Source organism: Chlorocebus sabaeus, chromosome 28 (assembly GCF_047675955.1).
Source record: "Chlorocebus sabaeus isolate Y175 chromosome 28, mChlSab1.0.hap1, whole genome shotgun sequence".
NCBI lineage: Eukaryota > Metazoa > Chordata > Mammalia > Primates > Cercopithecidae > Chlorocebus > Chlorocebus sabaeus.
Genome location: NC_132931.1, coordinates 8,970,619 through 8,996,645, shown reverse-complemented (window position 1 = coordinate 8,996,645; position 26,027 = coordinate 8,970,619). Strand labels below are relative to the sequence as shown.

Here is a 26,027-nt window from a genome sequence, read left to right as displayed (position 1 = left end):
GCTAAAGGATGAGAACACATGGACACAGAGGGGAACAACACACACTGGGGCTTTTTGAGGAAAAACAACTAATGGCACTAGGCTTAATACTTGGGTGATGAAATAATGTATACAACAAACCCCTATGACACAAGTTTACCTATGCAACAACCCTGCATTTCTACCCTTGAACTTAAATGTTAAAAAAATAATAAATATTAATAAATATAACAGAAAAGTCAAACACAGGCCAAGAAGAAATATCTGCGTTTGACAATTAAGAGGACACTTGTAAACTTAATAGGAACTATTTCAGGAATATAGAGGCAGAAGTAAGACCACAATAAAACTGATGTTCAGAAAGCAGAGAGAACATTCCTAACCAAAACACTTCTCAACCTCAAGGAATTGCAAGTAATGCCCTTATTACAAAACTTCAATATCAAAAAGAAGAGGGAAACTCGAAAACACAGAAGTCAGCATTCACAATACAGAGGAGAAAACAAAACTGAAGTATCAACAACTTGGGGTGGACCAACTACAATGACACTCTCAGAAGTTTGCTTCAAACTATAATAAGAAAGTACCTTGAAAACCATCTGCACAGATCCAAAACATCTAGAGACACAAAACAGAATGGGAGACAGACAACATCACATTCTAATGCAAAGTTTGTACCAGTTAAACAGTGAGCTAATATTATTTGATTCTCTAACACTCATGGGGAGGGAGACCAATACACACCAAACACTTGGTGCACCTACATTTTTGGAGGCAACAATAACTGAGTCCAGTCAAATTCTTTATTAATGAAGGCCTCAGAGGCTGAACGGTCTTCCCAGTGAGCCAAATCTCAATTCTTCAACTTTAAAAACATTATTGTTAGAGTCTCCAGGTCCCTAGGATATCACAGTTTCAGGATTTTACCTGCTCCCATGTGAGAGAGACTTAAATTACAGATTATGGAGAGAAGAAAGTGCAATTGACCCTTAACAGCACAGGGATTAGGGCTCTGACCTCTCCTTCTCTTGCAGGCAAAAATCTGTATACAGACAGGCACAGTGGGTCATGCCTGTAATAGCATGAGGCTGAGGCCGCAAGGAGGTCCAGGCTGCAGTAAGCTGGGATCACAACACTCCACTCCAGCCTGGGGGCAACACAGTAAGACCCTGTCTCAAAAAAAAGAGGTCAAAGCAGGAGGATTGCTTGAGCTCAGGAGTTCAAGACCAGCCTGAGCAATATACTGAGAACTGATCTCCACAAAACAACAACAACAACAACAACAACAAAAAACCCTACAAAAATTAGCTGGGTGTGGTGGTGCATGCCTACAGTCCCAGCTACTTGGGAAGATGAGGCAGGAGGATCGCTTGAGCCAGGAATGTCGAGGCTGCAGTGAGCCATGATCATGCCACTGCACTCCAGCCTGGGTGACAGAGCAAGACCTTATCTATGAAAAGCCAAAAAAGGACAGTAGGACAATTAGCAATTTACTAGAGAGATGAACTAGCATCACATAAGATGACTGAGGTCACTGCAACTGCAACAGGTCACTAGGAAATGATTACAGTAGTACAGTATGTACTACAGTTCATTTTATTTCGTTATTATTTAATACTGAATCTTCACATTTCTCTTGACTGAGAAAAGTGCCATGTATGGTCTGTCTGTGTAAGTTTTGATAAATTTTAACTTTTTGTAATAGAGTTCTGTATATATTTTATGGTAGTAAATGATAAAACAGACTAGTATCTACATGTATTTTATGCATTTATGACATACCTAACTTTTTGTTTTTTTTCAGTATCTCTAGGGTACTCAGTTCGTCTCTGAGTTTCTTCAAACTGTTACAAGCCTCCAAAAAATTTTCCAGTACATTCATTGAAAAAATATTGAGAGATGGACAAGTGCCATTAAAAAAAAAAAAGAAAAGAAAAAGAAAAATTCCATTTATACGTGGACCTGTGCAGTTCAAACTCAAACGTTGTTCAAGTGTGAGCTGTACCTAAAACCATCACATTGGCTTATGATGTAAAGAGCAAAAAGTATTAGAATTTGCTCTTCCTACCTTGATCACCCCCCAACACATTTCCCATTTCCACTTTAAGACAAAAGGAAAGTACCCATTTCCACTTTAAGACAAAAGGAAAGTAAACTTTCTTTGCCATCTTGGGTAGCTAGCAATGTGCACACAACTTTTTTTCTTCTTTTTTTTTTGAGATGGAGTTTTGCCCTTGTGGCCCTGCTCTTATGGTCCAGGCTAGAATGCAATGGTGCGATCTCAGCTCCCTGCAAACTCCGCCTCCTCGGTTCAAGAGGTTCTCCTGCCTCAGCTTCCCGAGTAGCTGGGATTACAGGCGTGCGCCAGCACAACCCGCCAATTTTTGTATTTTTAGTAGAGACGGGGTTTCACCATGTTGACCAGGCTGGTCTCGAACTCCTGACCTTAGACGATTTGCCCTCCTCAGCCTTCCAGTGCTGGGATTACAGGCATGAGCCACAGCACCCGGTCCTGCACACAGATTTCTAAGCAACTAGAGGAAACGATTTCCAAATGGTCTTAATTGTTTAGGGAGATTCAAGTCTTGATTCATGTTGTGGACATTTTAGTTGTTCTATGAATCATAAATGAACAAAATCATGTCTACATAAAAAAATCACACATTTAGTTGCTAGAGAACCCTAAAAGACATGTTCATAATAAAATAAACGCTGGGCGCGGTGGCTCAAGCCTGTAATCCCAGCACTTTGGGAGGCCGAGGCAGGCGGATCACGAGGTCAGGAGATCGAGACCGTCCTGGCTAACATGGTGAAACCCCGTCTCTACCAAAAATACAAAAAATTAGCAGGGCATGGTGGTGCGTGCCTGTAGTCCCAGCTGCTTGGAAGCTGAGGCAAGAGAATGGCGTGAACCCGGGAGGCAGAGCTCACAGTGAGCCAAGATCGCGCCACTGCACTCCAGCCTGGGCAACAAAGCGAGACTCTGTCTCAAAAATAAAAAATAAAAAATAAAATAAAATAAAATAAACAGGATCTCATAAAACACTAAGGAAAGCTAACACCAAACATACTAATACTTTCTCTCCTTCCTTCATCCTCTTTCACAGCTGTCTCCTTCTTCTGATGGTCCTGAGCAATCTGACTGGAATTCTCTTTGTCACTTGATGGAGAATCACAAGCACCATCCGATTTCTTCTCAGTGGCCTCTTCATCCACTTTCTCCAAAGGATGAATCTTCACAATCTTCACCTTGAGCATTTTCTCCTTCCCAACCTATAAAGGAGACAATAGAGAAAATCAGAGATAATAAATAAGAATCAGAAACCTGAAGATATTTAGAATATATCATCCAATATACATGCTCCTCAACTAACAAAAAGTGACTGAAACAGTAAAGTACCCAAGTACAATGAACTGTTTCCAACTTTACTTCTGAGACTTCTAGGTTGAAATATGACACCCTAAAACAATGAAATGATCACAATCTAGGTTCATGATTCGTGTACTATGCCAATATACAAGGCCAAAGGGCAATCACTGTACCAGCCTAAAATATGTGAATACAGTTCAATAATGTACATTTTATGTATTTATTTTTTATGTATTTATTTTTGAGACATAGTCTCTCTCTGTTGCCCAGGGTGGAGTGCAGTGGTACCATCTCAGCTCACTGCAACCTCCGCTTCCTGGGTTCAAGCCATTCTCCTGCCTCAGTCTCCCGAGTAGGTGGGGCTACAGGCACGCACCACCATGCCAGGCTAATTTTTGTATTTTTAGTAGAGACACGGTTTTGCCATGTTGGCCAGGCTGATCTCGAACTCCTGACCTCAAGTGATCTGCCCGTCTCAGCTTCCCAAAGGACTGGGATTACAGGCATGAGACACCGTGCCTGGCCTACACTACAAAAAAACCAAACAAACTATATATGGATATCCAATTGTTCCAGAACCATTTGTTGAAGTAACACCTTTCTCCACTTAATTACCTTTCCACCTCTGTCAAAAATCAATTGTGTAGGGCCAGGATTACAGGCATGAGCCACCATGCCCGGCCAGGCCCAGGAATTTGAGGCTAGCCTGGGCAACACAGGGAGACCCCATCTTTACAAAATAAAATAAAATTAGCCAAGTATGATGGCATGTGCCCATAGTCTTAACTACTGAGGAGACTGAGGCAGGAAGATAGCTTGAGCCCAGTTTTTTTGGGCTGCAGTAAGCTATGACAGTGCCACTACACTCCTGCCTGGGTGACAGGGTGAGACCCCTATCTTGGGGGGTTAGGGGGGTGCGAACCTCTGCTACGTCCTCTTGACAAAATGACTCCTTTTTTCATTAAAAAATGACTTGCTAGTTCTTTATCCCTGGTTACATTCTTTAATCTGAAATCTATCCTCTGACACTTACATAGCCCCTTCAGATTTCTTTTGACTTATGTTAACATGGTATATATTTTTCCATTCTTTCACTTTTATTCTATGTGTATCTCTCTTATACACACAAAGCAATACCATTTAGTGTTGCTTTTTCTGCCCAAAATGAGAATTTCTACTGTTTTGTTATTGTTTTAAAGAAACGAGATTTTTGTTATGTTGCCGAGTCTGTCCTTGAACTTCTGGGCTCAAGCAATTCTCTCGCCTCAGCCTCCTAAGTAACTGGGACTACAGGCACACACCACACCTGGTCAATGTCTACCTTTTAACTGAAATGTTTAGACTACTTATGTTTAATATAATTATAGATATATTTAAGGTTTACTTGCTTTTCTATTCAGCCTCAACAAAACTAAAAACTGTTCTTCGAAAAATACTGTTAAGCAAACAAAAACACTGGCCAGGCATGGTGGCTCACGGCTGTAGTCCCAGCACTTTGGGAGGCCAAGGTGGGTGGACTGCTTGAGCCCAGGAGTTCAAGACCAGCCTGGGTAACATGGTGAAACTTCGTCTCTACAAAAAATACAAAAAATTTTCCCAGGCGAGGTGGTGCATGCCAGTGATCCCAGCTACTAGGGAGGCTGAGGTAAGAGGGTCACTTGAGCCTGGGACGTCGAAGATGAAGTCAGTTATGACTGTGCACAACACTCAAGCTTGGACAACACAGTGAGACATTATCTCACAAAATAAAAATAAAAACAAAAAATACAAAGTTTTTCCAATGCTCATTAAGAGTTCAAACCAGGCCAGGCACAGTGGCTCATGCCTGTAATCCTAGCACCTTGGGAGGCCGAGGTGGGTGGGTCACCTGAGGTCAGGAGTTTGAGACCAGTCTGGCCAACATGGTGAAACTCTGTCTCTACTAAAAATACAAAAATTAGCCGGGCATGGTGGCGCATGCCTGTAATCCCAGCTATTCAGGAGGCTGAGGTAGGAAAATCACTTGAACCCAGGAGGCGGAGGTTGCAGTGAGCTATCACACCACTGCACTCCAGCCTGGGCAACAAGAGCAAAACTCTGCCTCAAAAACAAAAACAAAAACAAAAAAAACAGAGTTCAAACCAGTTTTGCAAAGTAAGCCTTATGATAAATCAAAAACCAAAAACAACAGAGTTCAAACCATGACCTAACCTTTGAGGACCTATACAAGATCTAGCTTGGCTACCTGATACTACCATTGCCACCATCCTCCCTCCTTACATAGTCTAGCCACATTGATTTTTCTCTGTTCTTCCAGTACAATGGTTTTCCCAGTACAATACAGGGGTAATTCTGTCATCCCTCTTTTCTTTTCCCCAAGACATACGGCAATGTCTGATTTTCACAACTCAGAGGGTGCTACTGGCATCTAGAGGGTAGAAGTCAGGTATGGCGCTAAATACCCTACAATGCACAGGACAGCACCCACTAGAATCATCTGTTCTAAAGTCTGTAATGCCAACATTGAGAAACCCCGTTCCTGACCATCAAGTTCCCTTTTGCCTAAGGGCCTTCACACACCCTGTTCTCTCTCCCTGAAATACTCAATGCCCCCTTCTCCCATGGATATATCCTACTCAACCTATAGGTTTCACTTTAAATACTGCCTCCTCAGAGCAGGAGGACAACACCAATTCTGATTCCCCTGATTATAAACTTCAATAAATACCCTGTGCTTTTCTTTCGTAAGTCTCATCACCAATTTTTTTTTTTTTTTTTGAGACGTAGTCTCACTCTGTCGCCCAGGTTAGAGTGCAGTGGTATGATCTTGGCTTACTACAACCTCCACCTCCTGGGTTCAAGCAATTCTCCTGCCTCAGCCTCCCAAGTAGCTGGGACTACAGGCACGTGCCACCATGCCTGGCTAATTTTTGTATGTTCAGTAGAGACGGCATTTCACTATGTTGCCCAGGCTGGTCTCGAACTCCTGACCTCGTGATCTGCCTGCCTCAGCCTCCCAAAGTGCTTGGATTACAGGCGTGAGTCACCACACCTGGCCTCATCACCAATGCTAAACACCCCAAAACAACGGTTGATTTTGGTCACCACTGTTTTTCCAGCACCCAAAATATGCTCTCTACATAGCAGGTCATCAATAAATACCTCTATATGGCACTTGAGACAATGTTTGTGGCACCTTTCCAACGTCCATCATATCTACTTCTTATTTTTTATCACACTTAAGAGTGCAAAACATTTTTATAAATAATGAACACCTGTGTACCCACCATACAGGTTAAAGTACTTAGCATTAATAATGGCCAAGCCCAGTGGCTCACACCTGTAATCCTAACACTTTGGGAGGCCAAAGCAGGAGGATCGCTTGAGCTCACGAGTTCAAGACCAGTCTTGGCAAGTTGGCGAAACCCTGTCTCTACAAAAAAAATACAAAAATTAGCCAGTGCCTTTGGACTGTAGGATGAGGGGGAAAAAAATTACAATTAGCCAGGCACTGTAGCTACAGTCCCAGCTACTTGGGAGATTGAGGTGGGAGGATGGCTTGAGCCTGCGAAGTGGAGGCTGCAGTGAGCCAAGGTTGCGCCTCTGCACTCCAGCCTAGGTGACAGAGCCAAACCCTGTCTCAAAAAAGAAAAGAATATAACAGTACCTCGGAATCTCCCAGGAAGCCCACGCTCAGGTGGAAACAACCCTCTCCTCTCCTCCCCTGCTGACAGTGGTAACGAACATTCTGAGTGAGTTTTGCCTGCTTTGAGACTTCTATAAATGTAATCACAATGTATTCTTCTGTGACTTCTTTCAAGTTCACATTTTTTCTGCTATAGAGTATTCTGCGGCTTAACAATTTGTTTATCAACTACCGATGGCTATTTGGGTTATCTCCTCATTGGAATGCTATGAACAATTCTATTAAAATACTTACACAAATCTCCGCGGCAAAATTGAGGGTAAATACTCAAGAAAAAATCCTTAGTCAAAGGGTATAATATATAATATCCAATTGTATTCAGCAATGCCAAGTGCTTATCAAAATAGATGTGCTATTTACACTATGAGCAATTCCACATTCCTGTCAAAACTTGGCAGTGAGTTTTTTTCTTTATTAATCTGATGTATATACATTATCTCATTATGGTTTCGATTAGATTTCCTGCATTATTAATGAGTTTAAACATATTTTCATGTTTATGGACACACATAGCTCCTTAGTATCTCTTCCCTTTCCTCAAATTTTTTTTTTTGAGACAGGGTCTTGCTATGTTGCCCAGGCTGCAATACAGTGGTGTAATCATAGCTTGAACTCCTGAGTTCAAGCAATCCTCCTGCCTCAGTCTTCTAAGTAGCTGGGACTACAGACATGCACTACCACACAGAGTCAGTTTTTATTTTTTGTAGAAACGGGGTCTCCCTATGTTGCCCAGGCTGGTCTCAAACTCCTAGCTTCAAGCCATCCTCCTCCCTCAGTCTCCCAAAGTACTGGGATTACAGGCAGGAGCCACTGGGTTCAGCCCATCTTCCCTCAAACATTTCTTCTTTCACCTTGCAGATGTGTACAAAATATTTTCGTTTTGCCACGTCAAATCCATTTCCATCCTTCTCTACCTGGCTCTATGCTTAAATAGGCTGACCTTTATAGGCTCCGCCAAAACTCCCATTGCCCGCTAGATTCTGGTGAGCTCAGTTCACAGGGAGCATCAGCAGAAAACCAGGAGATGGAAGTAAAGCATCGTTGGGGTGTCTATTCCCAAATGCCTCCCTAGGAGGTTGGTTACAGTTACAGTTTTCTCTCACTACCAAAGTACTCTTCAACAACAGCAGCTATTCTTTTCTAGTTCCTGTACCCACTCCCTCCCTCTGCTTCCTTGGGGTTTAGAAATGATAAAGTTTCCCCCAACCGCTGATAGGTATGAAGTACTTAACCCTTCCTTGTTAAGTTTTCCTTAACCCTGACCAGACTGCTGTGTGCTGTCAACAGCCCCTTTATTAAGCTCAATTCAATTACATTTGAGTATACCATCTGTTTCCTGCTGGGACACTGACTGATATAAAGTATGTGATTAGAACCCACTAATGGTCAACCACAGTGATTCATGCCTGTAATCTCAGTATTTTGCGAGGCCAAGGTGGGAGGATCACTTGAGCCCAGGAGTCTGGGACCGGCCTGGCCAACATGGCGAGGCCCTGATTCTCTATAAAAAATAAAAAACTGGCCGGGTGCGGTGGCTCACGCCTGTAATCCCAGCACTTTGGGAGGCAGAGGCAGGCGGATCACGAGGTCAGGAGATCGAGACCATCCTGCTGGCTAACACGGTGAAACCCTGTCTCTACTAAAAATACAAAAAATTAGCTGGGTGCGGTGGCAGGCACCTGTAGTCCCAGTTACTTGGGAGGCTGAGGCAGGAGAATGGCGTGAACCCGGGAGGCGGAACTTGCAGTGAGCCGAGATCGTGTCACTCTACTCCAGCCTGGGAGACAGCTAGACTCCATCTCAAAAAAAAAAAAAAGGCCTTAGCTAGGCATGGTTGTGAGTGCCTACAGTCCCAGCTACTCGGGAGGCTGAGGTGGGAGGATTGCTTGAGCCCGGGAGGCTGAGGCTGCAGTGAGCTACGACCACACCACTGCACTCCAGCCTGGAAGACAGAGCAAGACCCTGTCTCAATAAAAAACAAACAAACAAACAAAAACCCCACTAGTACTGCCAGACATGACAAATAAAAAAGAACTAGCTAGGAGACAGAAAGGAGTCAGAGGAGTAAATTACTGTAGCAAACAAACAACAAGAACTTTGAAACCAGACAGACAAGTGTGAATCTTGGCCCCATCATGTACTGGCTATTGTAGCACAAACTGCTGCTGAGCTAGCTACCAAGCTAATCCCTCCCTCTTCTCTCTTGCCAGCCTGTCTCTTTTGAGACTTAAATACAAAGGAAGATACTCTCTCAGCCCCCACTGCAGCTCTGGGTGGTTATATAAGCCAAGGTCTAGCCAATAACATGTAAAGATAAAGGGTGGAGCTTTCTATTTTATGCTTCAAGAAAGACTTCTCCAGATACACTTCTGGAAAGATTTTCTTAGACTGTTTTGATAAGTATTCCCTCACTCTGAACACAGTCACATTTTATCACAACCAAGGGACAACAAAGCTAAGGACCAGAACTCAGCACACTGAGAAGAACGGAACAGAAAGACAGAGAAAGTCTAGGTCCTTGATAATAGTATTCAGCCTCTATGCCAAACTTGGAACTATCTAAGACTTACTACGTGAGATAATCACGTCCTCCTTGTTTAAGCCAGTACCACTAACAGTGTTATACCTCATGTGACAGCATCACTACCACCCTGCAGACTGTTAGAATTGAAAAATGTTAGGTCTATCCTAGACTTTCTGAACCCTCAAGGAATGGGCCGAAGAACATTTCAAGCAGTTCTCCCACCTCAGCCTCCCGAGTAGCTGGGATTATAGGCATGCACTACCACACCCGGCTAATTTTCGTATTTTTTTAGAGAGACAGGGTATCGCCATGCTGGCCAGGCTGGTCTCAAACTCCTGACCTCAGGTGATCTGCCCACTTTGGTCTCCCAAAGTGCTAGGACTACAGGCCTAAGCCACCATGCCCAGCCAAGGACGCATTTTCAGTAGCTAAGTATTACACCAAAGTCTGAGAACTACGGGCCACTATTACAATTTCACTACGTAACGGCTGAGTGCACTCATAACTGATACATATCAACCTCAACATGCCATTTAAATGTATAAGGCTGCCTACCACCTCAAGATTTCTGTGCAAATTCTGCAAGACATTATGTAAAGTAATTAGCCCAGTGTCAAGTACACACAGATAGATATTTAACAACTGTTTAGTTGTTTCTCCTGAATCTTACTTTCAGCTGTTAAAAGACACACAGCGATTGCTTTAGTGTTAGGTATCACTTTTGTAATAGTTAACATTTAGTTATTTTGGCTAGATAATTAAAAAATAAATTTAAGGCCGGGCGTGGTGGCTCACGCCTGTAATCCCAGCACTTTGGGAGGCCGAGATGGGCGGTTCACAAGGTCTGGTGATGAAGACCATCCTGGCTAACACAGTGAAAACCCATCTCTACTAAAAATACAAAAAAATTAGCCAGGTGTGGTGGTGGGCACCTGTAGTCCCAGCTACTCGGGAGGCTGAGGCAGGAGAATGGCGTGAACCTGGGAGGCGGAGCTTGCAATGGGCCGAGATTGTGCCACTGCACTCCAGCCTGGGCAACAGAGCAAGACTCCGTCTCAAAAAAAAAAAAAAAAAAAAAAATTAGGTAGAAAAAGTCCAACTCTCATTACAGCGAGGACTTGGATTACACGTCTGAGGCCGGGCGCGGTGGCTCACGCCTATAATCCCAACTCTGGGAGGCTGAAGCCAGAGGTCGGGAGTTCAAGACCAGCCTGACCAACATGGAGAGACGCCGTCTCTACTAAAAATAAAAAATTAGCAGGGCATGGTGGCAGGCGCCTGTAATCCCAGCTACTTGGGAGGCTGAGGCAGGAGAATCACTTGAACCAGGGAGGCGAAGGTTGCAATGAGCCAAGACCACGCCATTGCGCTCCAGCCTGGGCAACAAGAACAAAACTCCATCTCAGAAAAAAAAAATCTTAAAATCTTTTAAACACAGTAAGAATTATGAGCTCACTTTGCCAGCACATATAATAAAACTGGAATAATATGGAGAAGACTAGCATGGCCACTGCACGGGCCGGGCACAGTGGCTCAAGCCTAAATCCCAGCACTTTGGGAGGCCAAGGCAAGAGGATAGATTAGGAGTTAGAGACCAGTTGGAGCATCATGGTGAAATCCCGTCTCTACAAAATATACAAAAAATTAGTCGGGCATGGTGGCACACACCTGTGGTCCCGGCTGTGTGGACGGTGACATGAGAGGATCGCTTGAGCCTGGGAGGTGGAGGCTGCAATGAGCCAAGATGGCGAAATTGCACTATTCCAGCAAGTCCAGTAAGACTTACAGAGTCCAGTAAGACTCTATCTCCGAAAAATAAAAAAAAGAAAAATCAAAACCAAAAAGGGAAAATAACAGAATTATCAAAAAAGGATGAAAAAGACAAAGCAAGGATAGACTAATACAACAAAGTGTTGCAATTATTACAACACTAAAACATTCTTGGTGATAAATGTGGTTCTAAAATTTGGTTCAAGGCCAAGAATGATGGCACATGCCTGCAGTCCCAGCTACTCAGAAGGCTAAGGTGAGCGGACGGCGTAAGCCAAGGAGTCCAAGGCTATATACAGTGAGCTATGACTGCACCACTGCACTCTAGACTGTGTGACAGAACGAAACCCTGTCTCTAAACAAACAAATAAAAATAACATTTATTCCTTATAATACTTGATAGGAGGCCAAGGTGGACGGATCATCTGAAGTCAGGAGTTCAAGACCAGCCTGGCCAACATGGTGAAACCCTATCTCTACCAAAAACATAAAAAAATTAGACGGGTGTGGTGATGCACAGCTGTAGTCCCAGCTACTCAGAAGGCTGAGGTGGGAGAATCACCTGAACACGGGAGAATGAGGTTGCAGTGAGCCAAGACCGCGCACTGCACTCTAGCCTTGGAGACAGAGCAAGACTCCATCTCAAAAAAACAAAAACAAAAAAACACACAAGTATTAACATCAAGTATCAATACTTGATATTAAATACAATACTACACATAACAGTTTTACACACGTAGAAATGTGTTCTGTAACCTAGACCGACAGCTCTAATTCTGACGGTAAGTCCAATCAGAAACGAACAGGCACTCACCTCGAAGTCACACTCTTCTCCCACAGCATATTTGGTCATGATCTCCAACCAAGCAGTATCTACCAACTTCTCTAAAGAGGCTGTGTTATGGTGAACCATTTCCAGAACAAGTTTCTCATACCAGGCAGGAAACTCCTCCTTCAAGCTAAATAAATGTAATTAGTTATTAAGAAAACACAAAAACTTACCCAGAGATTTAATTCAAGTCAATTCAAACATTTCTTTCTTTCTTTTCCAAACATTTCTCACTCTGTCACCAAGGCTGGAGTGCAGTGGCACAATCGTAGCTCACTAGCCTCCACCTCCTGTGCTCAATCCTCCTAACCTCAGCCTCTCAGGTAGCTGGGACCACAGGCATGCACCACTGCACCTAACCTCTTTTAAGACTTAACTTCTGGCCGGGTGTGGTGGCTCACACCTGTAATCCCAGCACTATGGGAGGCCAGGGCAGGCAGATCACCTGAGGTCATGAGTTCAAGGCCAGCCTGGCCAACATGGTGAAACTCAAAATACAAGAATTAGCCAGGCGTGGTGGCATATGTCTGTAATCCCAGCTACTTGGGAGGCTAAGGCAGGAGAATCACTTGAACATGGGAAGCGGAGGCTGCAGTGAGCCAAGATCAGGCCACTGGACTCCAGCCTGGGCAACAGAGCAAGACTCCATCTCAAAAAAAAAAGACACCATTTTACAAGTTTTAGGTTCACAGCAAAACAACACTACTTTAGCAAATATACACAAGGCACTGGGGAATACAAAGGTTAAAAAAAACCATGCAGTTTGCTGGACATGGTGGGTTCTAGCACTTTGGAAGGCACAGGTGGGAGGACTGCTTGAGCCCAGCAGTTTGAGACCAGCCTGGCCAACAGAGTGAGACCCTGTCTCTATAAAAAACTAAAATAATTAGCTGGGTGAGGTGGCATGCACCTACAGTCCCAGTTACATTAAGAGGCTGAGTGAGGCAAGAGGATGGCTTGATTCCACGAGCTATGATCATGCCACTGCACTCCAGCCTGGGCAAGAGCGAAACTGTGCCTTTAAAAATAAAAGGAAACCAGGAAGCATTAACATGTTGGAAACATGACTTGAACACCAGAGCTGTTGCAAAAGGACAGCAATGATTTAATGCTTTTCACTTATTAAATTAGCAAAAAAAATTAATTATCATACCCGGCTGGGCACAGTGGCTCACACCTGTAATCCCAGCACTTCGGGAGGCTGAGGTGAGCAGGTCACTTGAGGTCAGGAGTTCGAGATCAGCCTGGCTAACATGGCAAAACCTCATCTCTACTAAAAATAGAAAAATTAGCCAGGCGTGGTGGTGAGTGTCTGTAGATCCAGCTACTCGGGAGGCTGAGGCACGAGAATCGCTTGAACCCAGGAGGTAGAGACTGCAGTGGGCCGAAATCATCCCCTGCACTCCAGCCTGGGCAACAGAGCGAGACTCCATCTCAAAAATAAAAATAAGAATAAGGCCGGGCACAGTGGCTCACGCCTGCAATCCCAGCACTTTGGGAGGCAGAGGCAGGCGGATCACAAGGTCAGAAGATCGAGACCACCCTGGCTAACATAGTGAAACCCCATCTCTACTAAAAATACAAAGAAAAAATTAGCCAGGTGTGGTGGTAGGTGCCTGTAGTGCCAGCTACTCAGGAGGCTGAGGCAGGAGAATGGCGTGAACCCAGGAGGCAGAGCCTGCAGTTGAGTCGGGATCGCACCACTGAACTCCAGGCTGGGCAACAGAGGGAGACTCGTCTCAAAAAAATAAATAAATAAATAACACTGGGGCGGTAGCTCAGGACTGTAATCCCAGCACTTTGGGAGGCCAAGGCAGACGGATCACAAGGTCAGGAGATTGAGACCATCCTGCCTAACATGGTGAAATCCTGTCTCTACTAAAAATACAAAAAATTAGCCGGGTGTGGTGGTGGGCGCCTGTAGTCCCAGCTACTCGGGAGGCTGAGGCAGGGGAATCACTTGAACCCGGGAGGCGGAGCTTGCAGTGAGCCGAGATCATGCCACTGCACTCCAGCCTGGATGAAAGCGAGACTCTGTCTCAAAAAAAAGAAAAGAAAAAAAGAAACCACATTACCAGAGTACTTGCAAGGTGAAAGCATGGAGCAGGAACACTCAAAGGCCTGGCAAATACCTAAACAAGTGCACATATAGCTAAATAAATATTCCACATTGCTACTGGCAAAATGCCACTATGCAAAGGAACCCAGAAACCCATACAGTACACCAATGTAATACAGTCCAATTTGTGCCCCATAAACTTAAATACACATACTGCTTTAGGATTAATATTCCCTCCTTTCCTAACAATGAGAAGATGGTGGCAAAGGGCAATACTTCCATTACTTACAGCTCAGCAACTTCCTGTTCTTCCTCCCAGGCTTCCTTGTGTGTTAGCTGACTGCTTCCAGTACTCTTGCATGTCCAGATGCGCTCACTGTACCTTTCCAAGCGGGCTTCGTACTCTCTGCAGGCAGTAGTTCAGGAAAACAATATGCAAGCAACAGAGACAACTAACCCATACCCGTGAGATACTTATATATAGAAAAAAATCTACAGTATCCTTTTTAAAATGTGTAGCATGAGAGGATAAAAATGGAATTGGGGTCTTTAATCTGAATCAGGGCCCAAAGCAAAATGACTAAGACTGAAGTATGATGAGAATAGATTGTCATGGGCTGGGCGCCTGCATGGGATTTACAGACTAGGATGATCACGCCTCTAATCTCAGCATTTTGAGAGGCGAAGGTGGGACAATCACTTGAGACCAGGAGTTCAAGACCAGCCGGGTAGACCTCGTCTCTACAAAAAATAAAAATAAATAATAAAAACGGTTGCTCATGTTTTACAAAAAAAACTAGTATTTTAGTACAAATGTAATTTCCTCAATTCACCAAAGTTTCATTACACAAGACTTAAGATGTACTAAAAATTCATAAGAAAAAATAAAGGTAAATTAAAATACAAGTCAAAAAATAACAATACAAGGTAAGCAAAATTTTTAGAAAACTCAGATAGTCAGCAAGTTTAAGAGTCAGTCCACTGCCGGGCGCAGTGGCTCACACCTGTAATCTCAGCACTTTGGGAGTCCAAGGCAGGCAGATCACCTGAGATCAGAAGTTCGAGACCAGCCTGACCAACATGGAGAAACCCCGTCTCCATTAAAAATCCAAAAAAAAAAAAAAAAAAAAAAAAAAATTAGCTGGGCTTGGTGGCACATGCCTGTAATCTCAGCTACTCGGGAGGCTGAGGCAGGAGAATCGCTTGAACCCAGGAGGCGGAGGTTGCAGTGAGCCAAGATAGTGCCACTGCACTCCAGCCTGGGCAACAAGAGCAAAACTTCATCTCCAAAAAAAAAAAAAAAAAAAAAAAAAAAGAAAACCAGTACATTGCACCTCCATTTAAAAAAAAAGTAATCGGTTTACAGTAAAATGAGATGACTAGGCCACAGTCTCACAGGCAGTTTGGAATAACCTTGAGCATATGTTAATGATCCATTTACCCACAGCCCTCCAGTCCACCTTGGAAACATGTTACTTCTTAGGGTTTACAAGCTTGTCCAACCTGCGGCCCAGGACGGCTTTCAATACAGCCCAACACAAGTTCGTAAAGTTTCTTACAACGTTATGAATTTTTGGCCGGGCACGGTAGCTCACACCTATAATCCTAGCACTTTGGGAGGCCGAGGCGGGCAGATCACAAGGTGAGGAGATAGAGACCATCCTGGCTAACACAGTGAAACCCCGTCTCTACTAAAAAGAGACTCAAGAGGCTGAGGCAGGAGAATGGCCTGAACCTGGGAGGCGGAGCTTGCAGTGAGCTGAAATCATGTCACTGCACTCCAGCCTGGGCAACAGAGCGAGACTCCATCTTCGGGGAAAAAAAAATTATGAGTTTTTTGGTGATTTTTTTTTTTTTTTAACTGATCAACTATTGTTAGTGTTAGCGTATTTTATGTGTGGCCCGAGACAATTCTTATTTCAATGTGGTCAAAAGACTGGATACCCCTGGTTTAAAAAATAAATTTCATAGAATACTTAGAAGTATTCCAAAAAGTACTTTTAATACAATATTTATCCAGTCTCTATGATGTCTCCAATAATATTTAGATTCAGAAGATCATTTACTAGCCATTTAGACGGTCTTCGTGAGGGAGATGAGGGAAAGAAAACATCAAGTTGGTAGCGTAAATATGGCAACTTTCCACACAAAACCAACTGGAATTCACCATCAGCCAGCCACTTTCAAATTCAAATGGCAAGTAACTAATTTACTTTTATGCACAGCAACAGATGCTATGTAAGAAAATCAACTGACATAAGTTAGCAAACAATACCTGTATATTCCAAAAGACACGTTTTATAGTGGTTGAAATAAAAGTATTTAAACAGCTTCCTCTACAATACTACTTAACAACTAAACAAATATTCTAATTTTTGTTTTTAGAGACAAGGCTGGCCGGGATCTCCTGAGCTCAAGAGATCCTCCGGCCTTAGCCTCCTGAATAGCTGGGATTACAGACTCACACTGCAACACCCAGCTCATTTTTATCTATTTATGTATTTATTTTTGACACAGGGTCTCACTCTGTCTCCCAGGCTGAAGTGCAGTGGCAGAACCATGGCTCACTGTAGCCTTGACTTCCTGGGGTCAAGCAATCCCGGGCCTCAGCCTCCTGAGTAGCTAGGACTACAGGTGCACACCACCATGCCCAGCTACGTTTTTTCTCTTGCAGAGTCGGGGTCTCACATTGCCCAGGTTGGTCTCGAACTCCTGGGCTCAAAAAGTCCTCCTGCCTCAATCTCCCAAAGTGCTGGGATTACAGGTGTGAGCCACCACACCCAGCCGCATGTTTAATAAATACAGATGCTTGGTTTTCCAAGGTTATGATCAACAAAAACGCAAACAAGAACCCACAGGTAATCCAAAATAGTAACATTATCCAATAGTATAAGCAGCTTTGCTCATTGTGGATTTCCCCAGATCTGCTAAAATTGAGTAATAAATCCATTTTCCTTAGCAGGGGTGGTGCTAATATCTAAGTGATTAAACAAAATATATAGTATGTTTGAGTAAAAACCTGAGTCAGGCTTCCATATACAGCTATGTAAATCCAATCACTGAAAATTTTCAAACCTATACCTAGAAAAGAGCAACAGAATGGCTTCCATAGGACATTATCCCAAGATGGATTTGTCTTATTTTTGTCTGCTGCACTAGGGGAGTGGAAGGGATGGGTAGTAAAACAAGGACAGAGGAGGAATCAGCAAGTGGACTTATTTAAACTTTCAAAAAGCTTGATAAAATTCTAACACATTATTTAGCCATATTTAAGAAGCTCCAGCAGGCATAGTGGCTCACGCATGCAATCCCAGCATTTGGGAGGACAAAGTTGGGGAATCCCTTGAGTCCAGGGGTTCAAAACCAGCCTGAATATAGTGAGACTATCTTTACAAAAAACTATTAAAAGGAAAAAAAAAAAAAAAAAACTCGCGGTGTCATCAGTGAGAATGTAAGAGAAACACATTAACAAATATGTCTTAAAGAGAGAAAGTAAGTTTTTATTATTACAGGTTAAGGATCCCTATCCAAAATGCTTAGAAACGGGAGTATTTTGGATTTCGAATTTCTTTCAGATTTTGAAGTATCTGCATTATACTTAACTAGTTCAGCATCCCAAATACAAAAATCCAAAATGCTCCAATGAGCACTTCCTTTGAGGATCATGTTGGGGCTCAAAAACTTTCAGATTTTAGGCCGGGCACGGAGGCTCACGCCTGTAATTCCAGCACTCTGGGAGGCCAAGGTGGACGGATCACGAGGTCAGGAGATGGAGACCATCCTGGCTAACATGGTGAAACCCCACCTCTACTAAAAATACAAAAAATTAGCCGGGCGTAGTGGCGGGCGCCTGTAGTCCCAGCTACTGGGGAGGCTGAGGCAGGAGAATGGCATGAACCCAGGAGGTGGAGCCTGCAGTGAGCCCAGATCACACCACTGTACTCCAGCCTGGGCGACAGGGTGAGACTCCGTCTCAAAAAAAAAAAAAAACTTTCAGATTTTGGAGCATTTCTGATTTATGGATTTGGGATGCTCAACCTAGAGTTGTTACTTTAAAAAGTAGGGACCAGAAAAACAAAACAAAACAAAACAAATCAGGGGCAGGCCAGACACAGTGGCTCACGCCTATAAACCTGGCACTTTGGGAGGCCAAGGCGGGAGGATCACCTGAGGTCAGGAGGTCGAGACCATCCTGGCCAACATCGTGAGATCCCATCTCTACTAAAAATACAAAAAATTAGCCAGGCGTGGTGGCGTACGCTTGTAATCCCAGCTACTCGCGAGACTGACACAGGAGAACTGCTTGAACCTGGGAGATGGAGGTTGCATGGGCTGAGATCATACCATTGCACTGCAGCCTGGGCAACAAGAATGAAACTCAGTCTCAAAAAAAAAAAAAAAAAAAAAAGGAGTGGCCAGGCATGGTGGCAGTTTATGAGGCCCAGGCAGGAGCATCGCTCAAGCCCAGGAGTTCGAGAGCAGCCTGGGCAACACAGCAAAACCCCATCTCTACCAAAAAAAAAAAAAAAAAAGTTAGCTAAATGCCATAGCACAGGCCTGCAGTTCCAGCTACTCAGGAATCTGAGGTGGGAGGATCACTTGAGCCCAGGAAGTGGAGGTTGCAGGGATCTGAGGTGGGAGGATCACTTGAGCCCAGGAAGTGGAGGTTGCAGTGAGCTGAGATGGTGCCACCGCACTCCAGCCTGAGCAACAGAGGGAGACTGTCTAAAAAAAGATTAGGCCGGGCATGGTGGGTCACGCCTGTAATCCCAGCACTTTGGGAGGCTGAAGTGGGTGGATCATGAGGTCAGGAGTTCAAGACCAGTCTGGCCAAGATGGTGAAACCCTGTCTCTAAGAAAAATACAAAAACTAGCCAGGCACGGTGGTGGGCACCTGTAATCCCAGCTACTTGGGAGGCTGAGGCAGAGAATTGCCTGAATGAGGAAGGTGGAGGTTGCAGTGAGCCAAGATCACATCAACGCACTCCAGTCCAGATGACAGAGTGAGAATCTGTCGCAAAAAAAAAAAAAACCCTTCAAACTCACACAATCACGAACTCATCACACCTTCTCTGCCAAGAATATACAGTCCTCTATTATTCCTGTAAATTCTAATCATACTTTAGATCTCAAAAATAGTGTTTCCCAGAAAACACTCCTTGAATATTCAAATACGATAGATTGTATTAGTTTCTTTCCATAAGATTTTTACATCTCCACCCACTGCCACGTGGCATGTCTACAAGGTCCCTGAAGAGGAATGTACCTCCCCTCTCCATTAACATCAAGCTTGACCATGTGACTTGTTTCAACCAACACATGTGAGCAGATGTAATATATGTCACTTCCAGGAAGAGGCTTAAAGCCATGATGTCTTCTAGCTCTTTCTGTATGCCACTAGAAAGGCATGTCACACACAGGGTTTGCCCCTCCAGCCTTCTTTTTTTTTTTTTTGAGGTAGAGTCTTGCTCTGTCACCCAAGCTGGAGTGCAATGGCACCATCTCGCTTCACTGCAACCTTTGCCTCCTGGACTCAAGTGATCCTCCCACCCCAGCCACCCAAGTAATTGGGACCACAGGCAACCGTCACCATGTCCAGCTAACTTTTCTATTTTTTGTAGAGACAGGGTTTCATTCACTGCTGTCCAGGCTGATCTCAAATTCCTGGGCTCAAGCAATTCACCTGCCTCAGACTCCCAGAGTGCTGGGATTACTGGCATGAGCCACCATACCAGGTGTCAGCCTTGGTCTTAAAATGAGAAAAATGTGGCAGGGTACGGTGGCTCACACCTGTAATCCCAGCACTTTGGGAGGCAGAGGTCGGCAGATCACTTGGGGCTAGGAGTTCGAGACCAGCCTGGCCAACAAGGTGAAACCCCATCTCTACTTAAAATACACAAAAAGGCCGGGCGCGGTGGCTCACGCCTGTAATCCCAGCACTTTGGGAGGCCGAGACGGGCGGATCACGAGGTCAGGAGATCGAGACCATCCTGGTTAACATGGTGAAACCCCGTCTCTACTAAAAAATACAAAAAACTAGCCGGGCGAGGTGGCGGGCGCCTGTAGTCCCAGCTACTCGGGAGGCGGAGGCAGGAGAATGGCGTGAACCCGGGAGGCGGAGCTTGCAGTGAGCTGAGATCCGGCCACTGCACTCCAGCCTGGGCGGCAGAGCGAGACTCCGTCTCAAAAAAAAAAAAAAAAAAAAAATAAAATAAAATAAAATAAAATACACAAAAAAGTAGCCAGGTGTGGTGGCGCATGCCTGTAGTCCCAGCTATTCAGGGGGCTGAGGCAGGAGAATCACTCGAACCCAGGAGGCGGAGGTTGTAGTGAGCCGAGATCGCACCACTGTACTCCAGCCTGGGATACAGAGCGAGACTCCACTCAAAAACAGAGAAAAATGTGGTTTTCCTTTTTATTATTTATTTATGTTTTTGGAGATGGTGGTCTCACTACGTTGCCTTGGCTGGTCTCAAGCTTCTGGGTTTAAGGAATTCTCCAGCTTTGGCCTCCTGAGTAGCTGGGACTACAGGCGCACACCACCACATCCAGCTGTTTTAATTTTTTCCCACCATTTTTTTCTTTCTTTAATATGAGAGTACTACAAAATTTTAAATTACATATGGCTTATAGTTTTGTTGGCCAGCACTGAAACCCAAGGTATACATCTCAGAAAATGTCTTCTGACAGTATTAACTCAAAATTAATTGACTAGTCAAATTAATTATAAAAATCTGGGGCCAGGCACGGGGGCTCACGTCTGTAATCCCAGCACTTTGGGAGGCCAAAGCGGGTGGATCACTGAGGTCAGGAATTCGAGACCAGCCTAGCCAATATGGTGAAACCCCGTTTCTACTAAAAATACAAAAATCAGCCAGGCATGGTGGCAGGCGCCAGTTATCCTAGCTAGTTGGGAGGATGAGGTAGGAGAATCGCTTGAAGCTGGGCGGCAGAGGTTGCAGTGAGTCAAGATGACACCATTGCACTCCAGTCTGGGTGACAGAATGAGGCTGTCTCAAAAAAAGAAAAAATCTGAAATGGAAACTCCTACAACCCCTAACAATGGCTATTTTAAGTGTGTGTAACTCTTCTGGTAATTACTTTAACTTATATTAAGAGAAAACAAGGCCGGGCATGGTGGCTCACGCCTGTAATCCCAGCACTTTGGGAGGCTGAGGCGGGAGGATCACTTGAGGCCAGAAATCCAAGACTAGCCTGGGCAACTTTGCAAGACCCCGTCTCTATGAAACGTACAAAAATTAGACAAGCGTGATGGTGCGCACCTATGGTTATAGCTACTCAGAAGGCTGAGTGGGACGAATCACTTGAGCCTGGGGAGTTGGAGGCTACAGGAAGCCATGATCACACATCACTGCACTCCAGCCTGGGCAATAGAGTGAGACCCTGTCTCAATAAATAAAAAAGGGAAAGCAAGAAAAAAAATGAAAATGAAAAGGCAAAAAGGCCCATTAGTAGGATATTGAGTCAGCTGCCTCTAAATCCTGTTTCAGAGTTTAGTTTACCAAAATAAGTCACTCATTCTCAAACAATCTCTCAGAGCAAATGCCAATTGAGGTTTTTATGTTCCAACAACTGCTGCACATATAATTGCAGACAAAATGTCAAAGCAATTCTCCAAAGGTTGTGTAAGCTATAAAAGATAAGATATTTTCGAATCCTAGACTATCTCATTATGCATCTCCTTTGCCATCAGCTACCTCCTTATCACAATATGCTCCTGCTTTGTTCTCTTCAATCTTGCAGGGTTTGTTTCTTTCAATGAAGTACTTGATATCCTGAAAGGAAGTGGCCCAGGAAAGTACAGAGTTAAAAAAGCATTAACTGTAACCTAAGAATTCTAAGTCAGAAGATGGCAAATAGTGAGCCAACTCAAGATTTGCTTTTTACCCGATTTTCTCTCTTTGGACCAGACTGTCTTTAAGTTAAAAACAAGTCTAACATGGCATAATGTTTTACTTTAAAGAATGTATAAAAATCAACATAAGAGCTCAGTATTCCAAATGTCCAGTAAAACTCTTACAACTACAACACAACTCCATCTACAGCTACTCAACTCTTAAAACATGCTGCTCTAAGGCAGGCACAGTAGTGTGTGCCTGTAGTCCCAGCTACTCTGGAGGCTGAGGCAGGAGGATCTCGAGTCCACTTCAAGGCTTCCCTGTGCTACCATCTCGTCTGTGAACAACTGCTGCACTCCAGCCTGGGCAAAATAGCGATTCTGTCTCTTAAAACAAAACAAAAACATGCTCTAGTCACACTTGTATAGAGCCAGATTAACAGTATGAATAAGCCCCTCATCATCATACCCTCAATAAATTCTCATATAATGATGCTACAAAGGTCGTGAACTAGTTGATTCTAAGCTTTAGAAACTATGACAGTTGAAGCAACACAACAAAAATACTCATCTACAACAGGCTGCTTGTAGCTCCAATTCCTGCCTAAAACCTATCTTGACTTAAATACAGTGTCACATCAAGAACTGATTCTGATAAAGTTAATGTTTTCCAAGATCTAGTGTCCTGCCTGTGAGACTAACCTATGAATGTACCATACAAAGCTACAATACAATCAACATAATCACCAATATAAAACACCTAGTCATTAAACGTGTGCATTACTCACAACTTCCACTAAGTTTAATGAAGATTTACAATACACTCCAAGAACATACCAACACACAGCTTTAAGTCAGTAAAATATCACACAAATTTCTGTGATACATGCAATCAAAAAGTAGGTATGGTATTAAAAGAAAATTAAAGTATCAAGTCCCATTAAAAACATAACTATAAATATAAATTGAGAACTGGGAATACTACTTCAAAGGCAGCTGTTACCCAACCACATATTTGTTCTCCTCTATGAAACCACTAATAGCCTAATAAAGAAATATGCCAATCTACCAACCATACAGTACAATTGTTCAAAAACCATCCTCAAAGTCCTTCCACTTGCAGAAATTCCCAAAAGAGCAATTCCCCCCCTCCAATATATAATATGCTTTAAGACTTCTTTTGTTAAAACAGTTCTAAATGCTGTTATGGGAAATTAAAAAATGAAGAATGTTTATTAAATACATACCACTTAAAATGTTTCCGGTTTCAGTTTTCAATTGTTACCATCAAAACTCTTCATATATAATTTCAATTTCATTCATTCAATAGTATGAAAAAGCCTGCGTTGCGTTGCCAGTCCTAAATTAACTCCCTACAGCCATTTGCTACAAAGCTCAGTACCTGAAATATACTTAGAACTTGTCTCTTCTCCATGGCATGTTTCTTATACTCTGCTAGAACCAGACCTGAGAAATTATCATCTGATAGTGTGTAAGCATCCATCAACAGCTCAAAATATTAAAGACATTTGAAAAGGGGATGTTGGATTCTGACAAGCGGCTACTCCACTGACGTTTCAAATGTATTAAAAAGTAGGGTACCGGCTGGGCGCGGTGGCTCACACCTGCAATCCCAGCACTTTGGGAGGCTGAGGCGGGTGGATCACCTGAGGTCAGGAGTTTGAGACCAGCCTGGCCAAAATGGTAAAACCCCGTTTCCACTAAAAATACAAAAAATTAGCCAGGCGTGGTGGCGGGCGCCTGTAATCCCAGCTATTCAGGAGGCTGAGGCAGGAGAATCGCTTGACCCCGGGAGGTGGAGATTGCAGTGAGCCCAGATCTCGCCACAGCACTCCAGCCTGGGTTAACAACAGCGAAACTCTGTCTCAAAAAGGAAAAAAAAAAAAAAAAAAAGGTGGGGTACCTTTAGAATAATGCAGTATTTGGTAGAGCTAGAGGAACTTCTCCAAAGCATTCCAAGTCTTCACAGTACAGGAAAAAACCAGATTACCACCCCTCCACCCACTTTAATGTGCTTTACCTTATACCACAACGACAAAAAAGTGAGGTAATATTTAAATCAATTTAAAGTGAAGGACTAACATTCCACCTTCTTCTGCTGATTGACTTACAGGGTTGAGGTAGGAAGAGCGGTGGATTCTACTCCTCTTTTATCGTTTGACCTTCAACAAGTCAACCTCCACTCTCTCGGCCAACTCAGCAAACCAAGCCCGAGGACCCGACCACCTCCAAGATCCAAGATCCACTTCAGCTTCAAGATGCTACAGCTCGATTTCTCCAAGAGCCTTCTTCCAGCATGGACTCATTTTCCAGGTCCCTTTGTGTGTATACTCCCCACAAAGGGACACTCACAAATTGCACTCCAACAAGAATGAGATTATCCTCTAAAGTACTGCGTTAAAGTGAGGATCAGGGAGAAATGAAACAACTCTCAGAGACACTTCCTTCTATACAGAAGCAAGCAAGAAACTGAGAAATCAAGTCCTTCCGAACAGATAGGGCTGAGAAAACTCATAACACATTAGCCTTAACTCTTAAAGCTTTCAGTCACCAAAGAAATGCCTGATTCAGAAATCGTTTTCTTTTTTACAGATGAGTCTCAAAAACGATTCTTCTGGCACCCATAAAAAAAGCAAATAAAAGCTGCATAACTTTTCACCAAAAGATAATGCTTATGCAAGAAATCTTAGTCATGACGAGAGGATGCTTCCTTTGTAAAACATCCAATTTCATGTTCCTAAAATACAACATAAAAACTTCACGTTTTTGCTTTTTTTTAAACTTTTAACAAATACCAATCTCCTTCTAAACCTTCAAAATTTCAAACCTGTGTCTGCCCAGGGAAGGCAGGCATCAGCTCCTCCAGAGGCAGTTTTCTTCCCTCCCTTTCCTCGAAGTGGGGAATCTCACTCCCAGTTTTCTGCCCCAGGGTCCTGTCAGTTCATCCCCGGCCTCGGGAGAAGGAAAAAACGTCAAGTATCCCCGCAGAGATCGGGGAAAGACGCAGTTGAGACTTGCACACGCCGCATCACGAGGCCGCGCAAGTACAATTTCAAAACTTAAGCTGCAGGTTTCATTCAAATTAAAAAAAAAAAAAAAAATGGTAAAAAGAAAAGGAGGAAACCTAGCTCCCCCTCCCCACTCCCGGGTCCTCAAGGCCTAAAGCCAACCCGGGGGCGGTAATGGGGATGGGGGGATGCACTCCTCGCCGGCGAAGCCCCGGGACAAAGTGCGGGGCCCCGGGGGCGGCCGAAGGGGGCCCTCCCCCGTCCAGGGCCGGTGCGCGCCCCCCGCCGGATCCCCGGGAAGGATCGGCAGGCGCAGGCTGAGACTCGGCGTCCAGGCCCGCGAGCGGCCGGGGCGCGCTGACAGCTGCCCCGGGCGGGGGATGCGCGGCTGGCCCGCTCCCGCGAGTCCCAGGCCCTACCCCGGCCCGGCCCGGCCCGTGCGGCTGGAAAAGGATACTCCCGGGTGCGGAAGGCCTCCTGAGTGTGCGGGATGGTGAAGAGCGGCTCCTCTCCGGGCAGCGGCTTCACCAGCGGGAAGGGTTTGCGGCCCAGGAGCGGCGCCATCGCAACGGCGGCGGTAGGGACTGGCAGCAGCTGGGGCCGGCCCCGCGGCGCAGCACTAGGCCCCGCGGCCCGGAGCGAGCGCCAGGCGCCCGGGGGTGGGGTGGGGGAGGGGAGGGGTGAGAGGGCGGCGCGAACTCCGGCTCCCTCACCGCCGGCGCGGCCGCGCGACAGCCATGGAGCGGAACGCCACGGCGAAGAGCTCCCGCGCACACCGCCGCGCCTCCCAGCAGCTCCCCGCCGACCTCCACCTCCGGTCCCGGCGGCCAGCAGTCACGACTCCTCCACAGCCGCACCGGAGGAAATTATTGAAAAATGGCGGGAGATTCCCCTCCTCCCCCCAGCCCGGCCAACGCACACACT

At 44.6% G+C, this 26,027-nt stretch overlaps 1 protein-coding gene across 3 annotated transcripts in view; it reads right to left on the bottom strand.

Moving 5' to 3' along the window:
• The window catches only part of BAZ1B (bromodomain adjacent to zinc finger domain 1B), an 81,767-nt gene extending 55,740 nt beyond the window's left edge, over positions 1 to 26,027 (bottom strand). Inside the window, exons 1-4 of one of the 3 annotated variants that reach the window (XM_008018350.3) lie at positions 25,561 to 26,027; positions 14,506 to 14,622; positions 12,143 to 12,287; positions 3,051 to 3,252 (exon numbers count right to left, since the gene is read on the bottom strand). In XM_008018350.3, coding sequence (XP_008016541.3) covers positions 3,051 to 3,252; positions 12,143 to 12,287; positions 14,506 to 14,622; positions 25,561 to 25,667 — 571 coding nt within the window. In that variant the 5' untranslated portion in view covers positions 25,668 to 26,027. The remainder of the gene's footprint in view (positions 1 to 3,050; positions 3,253 to 12,142; positions 12,288 to 14,505; positions 14,623 to 25,560) is intronic. The other 2 variants (XM_073012687.1, XM_008018351.3) reach the window with 2 other exon arrangements.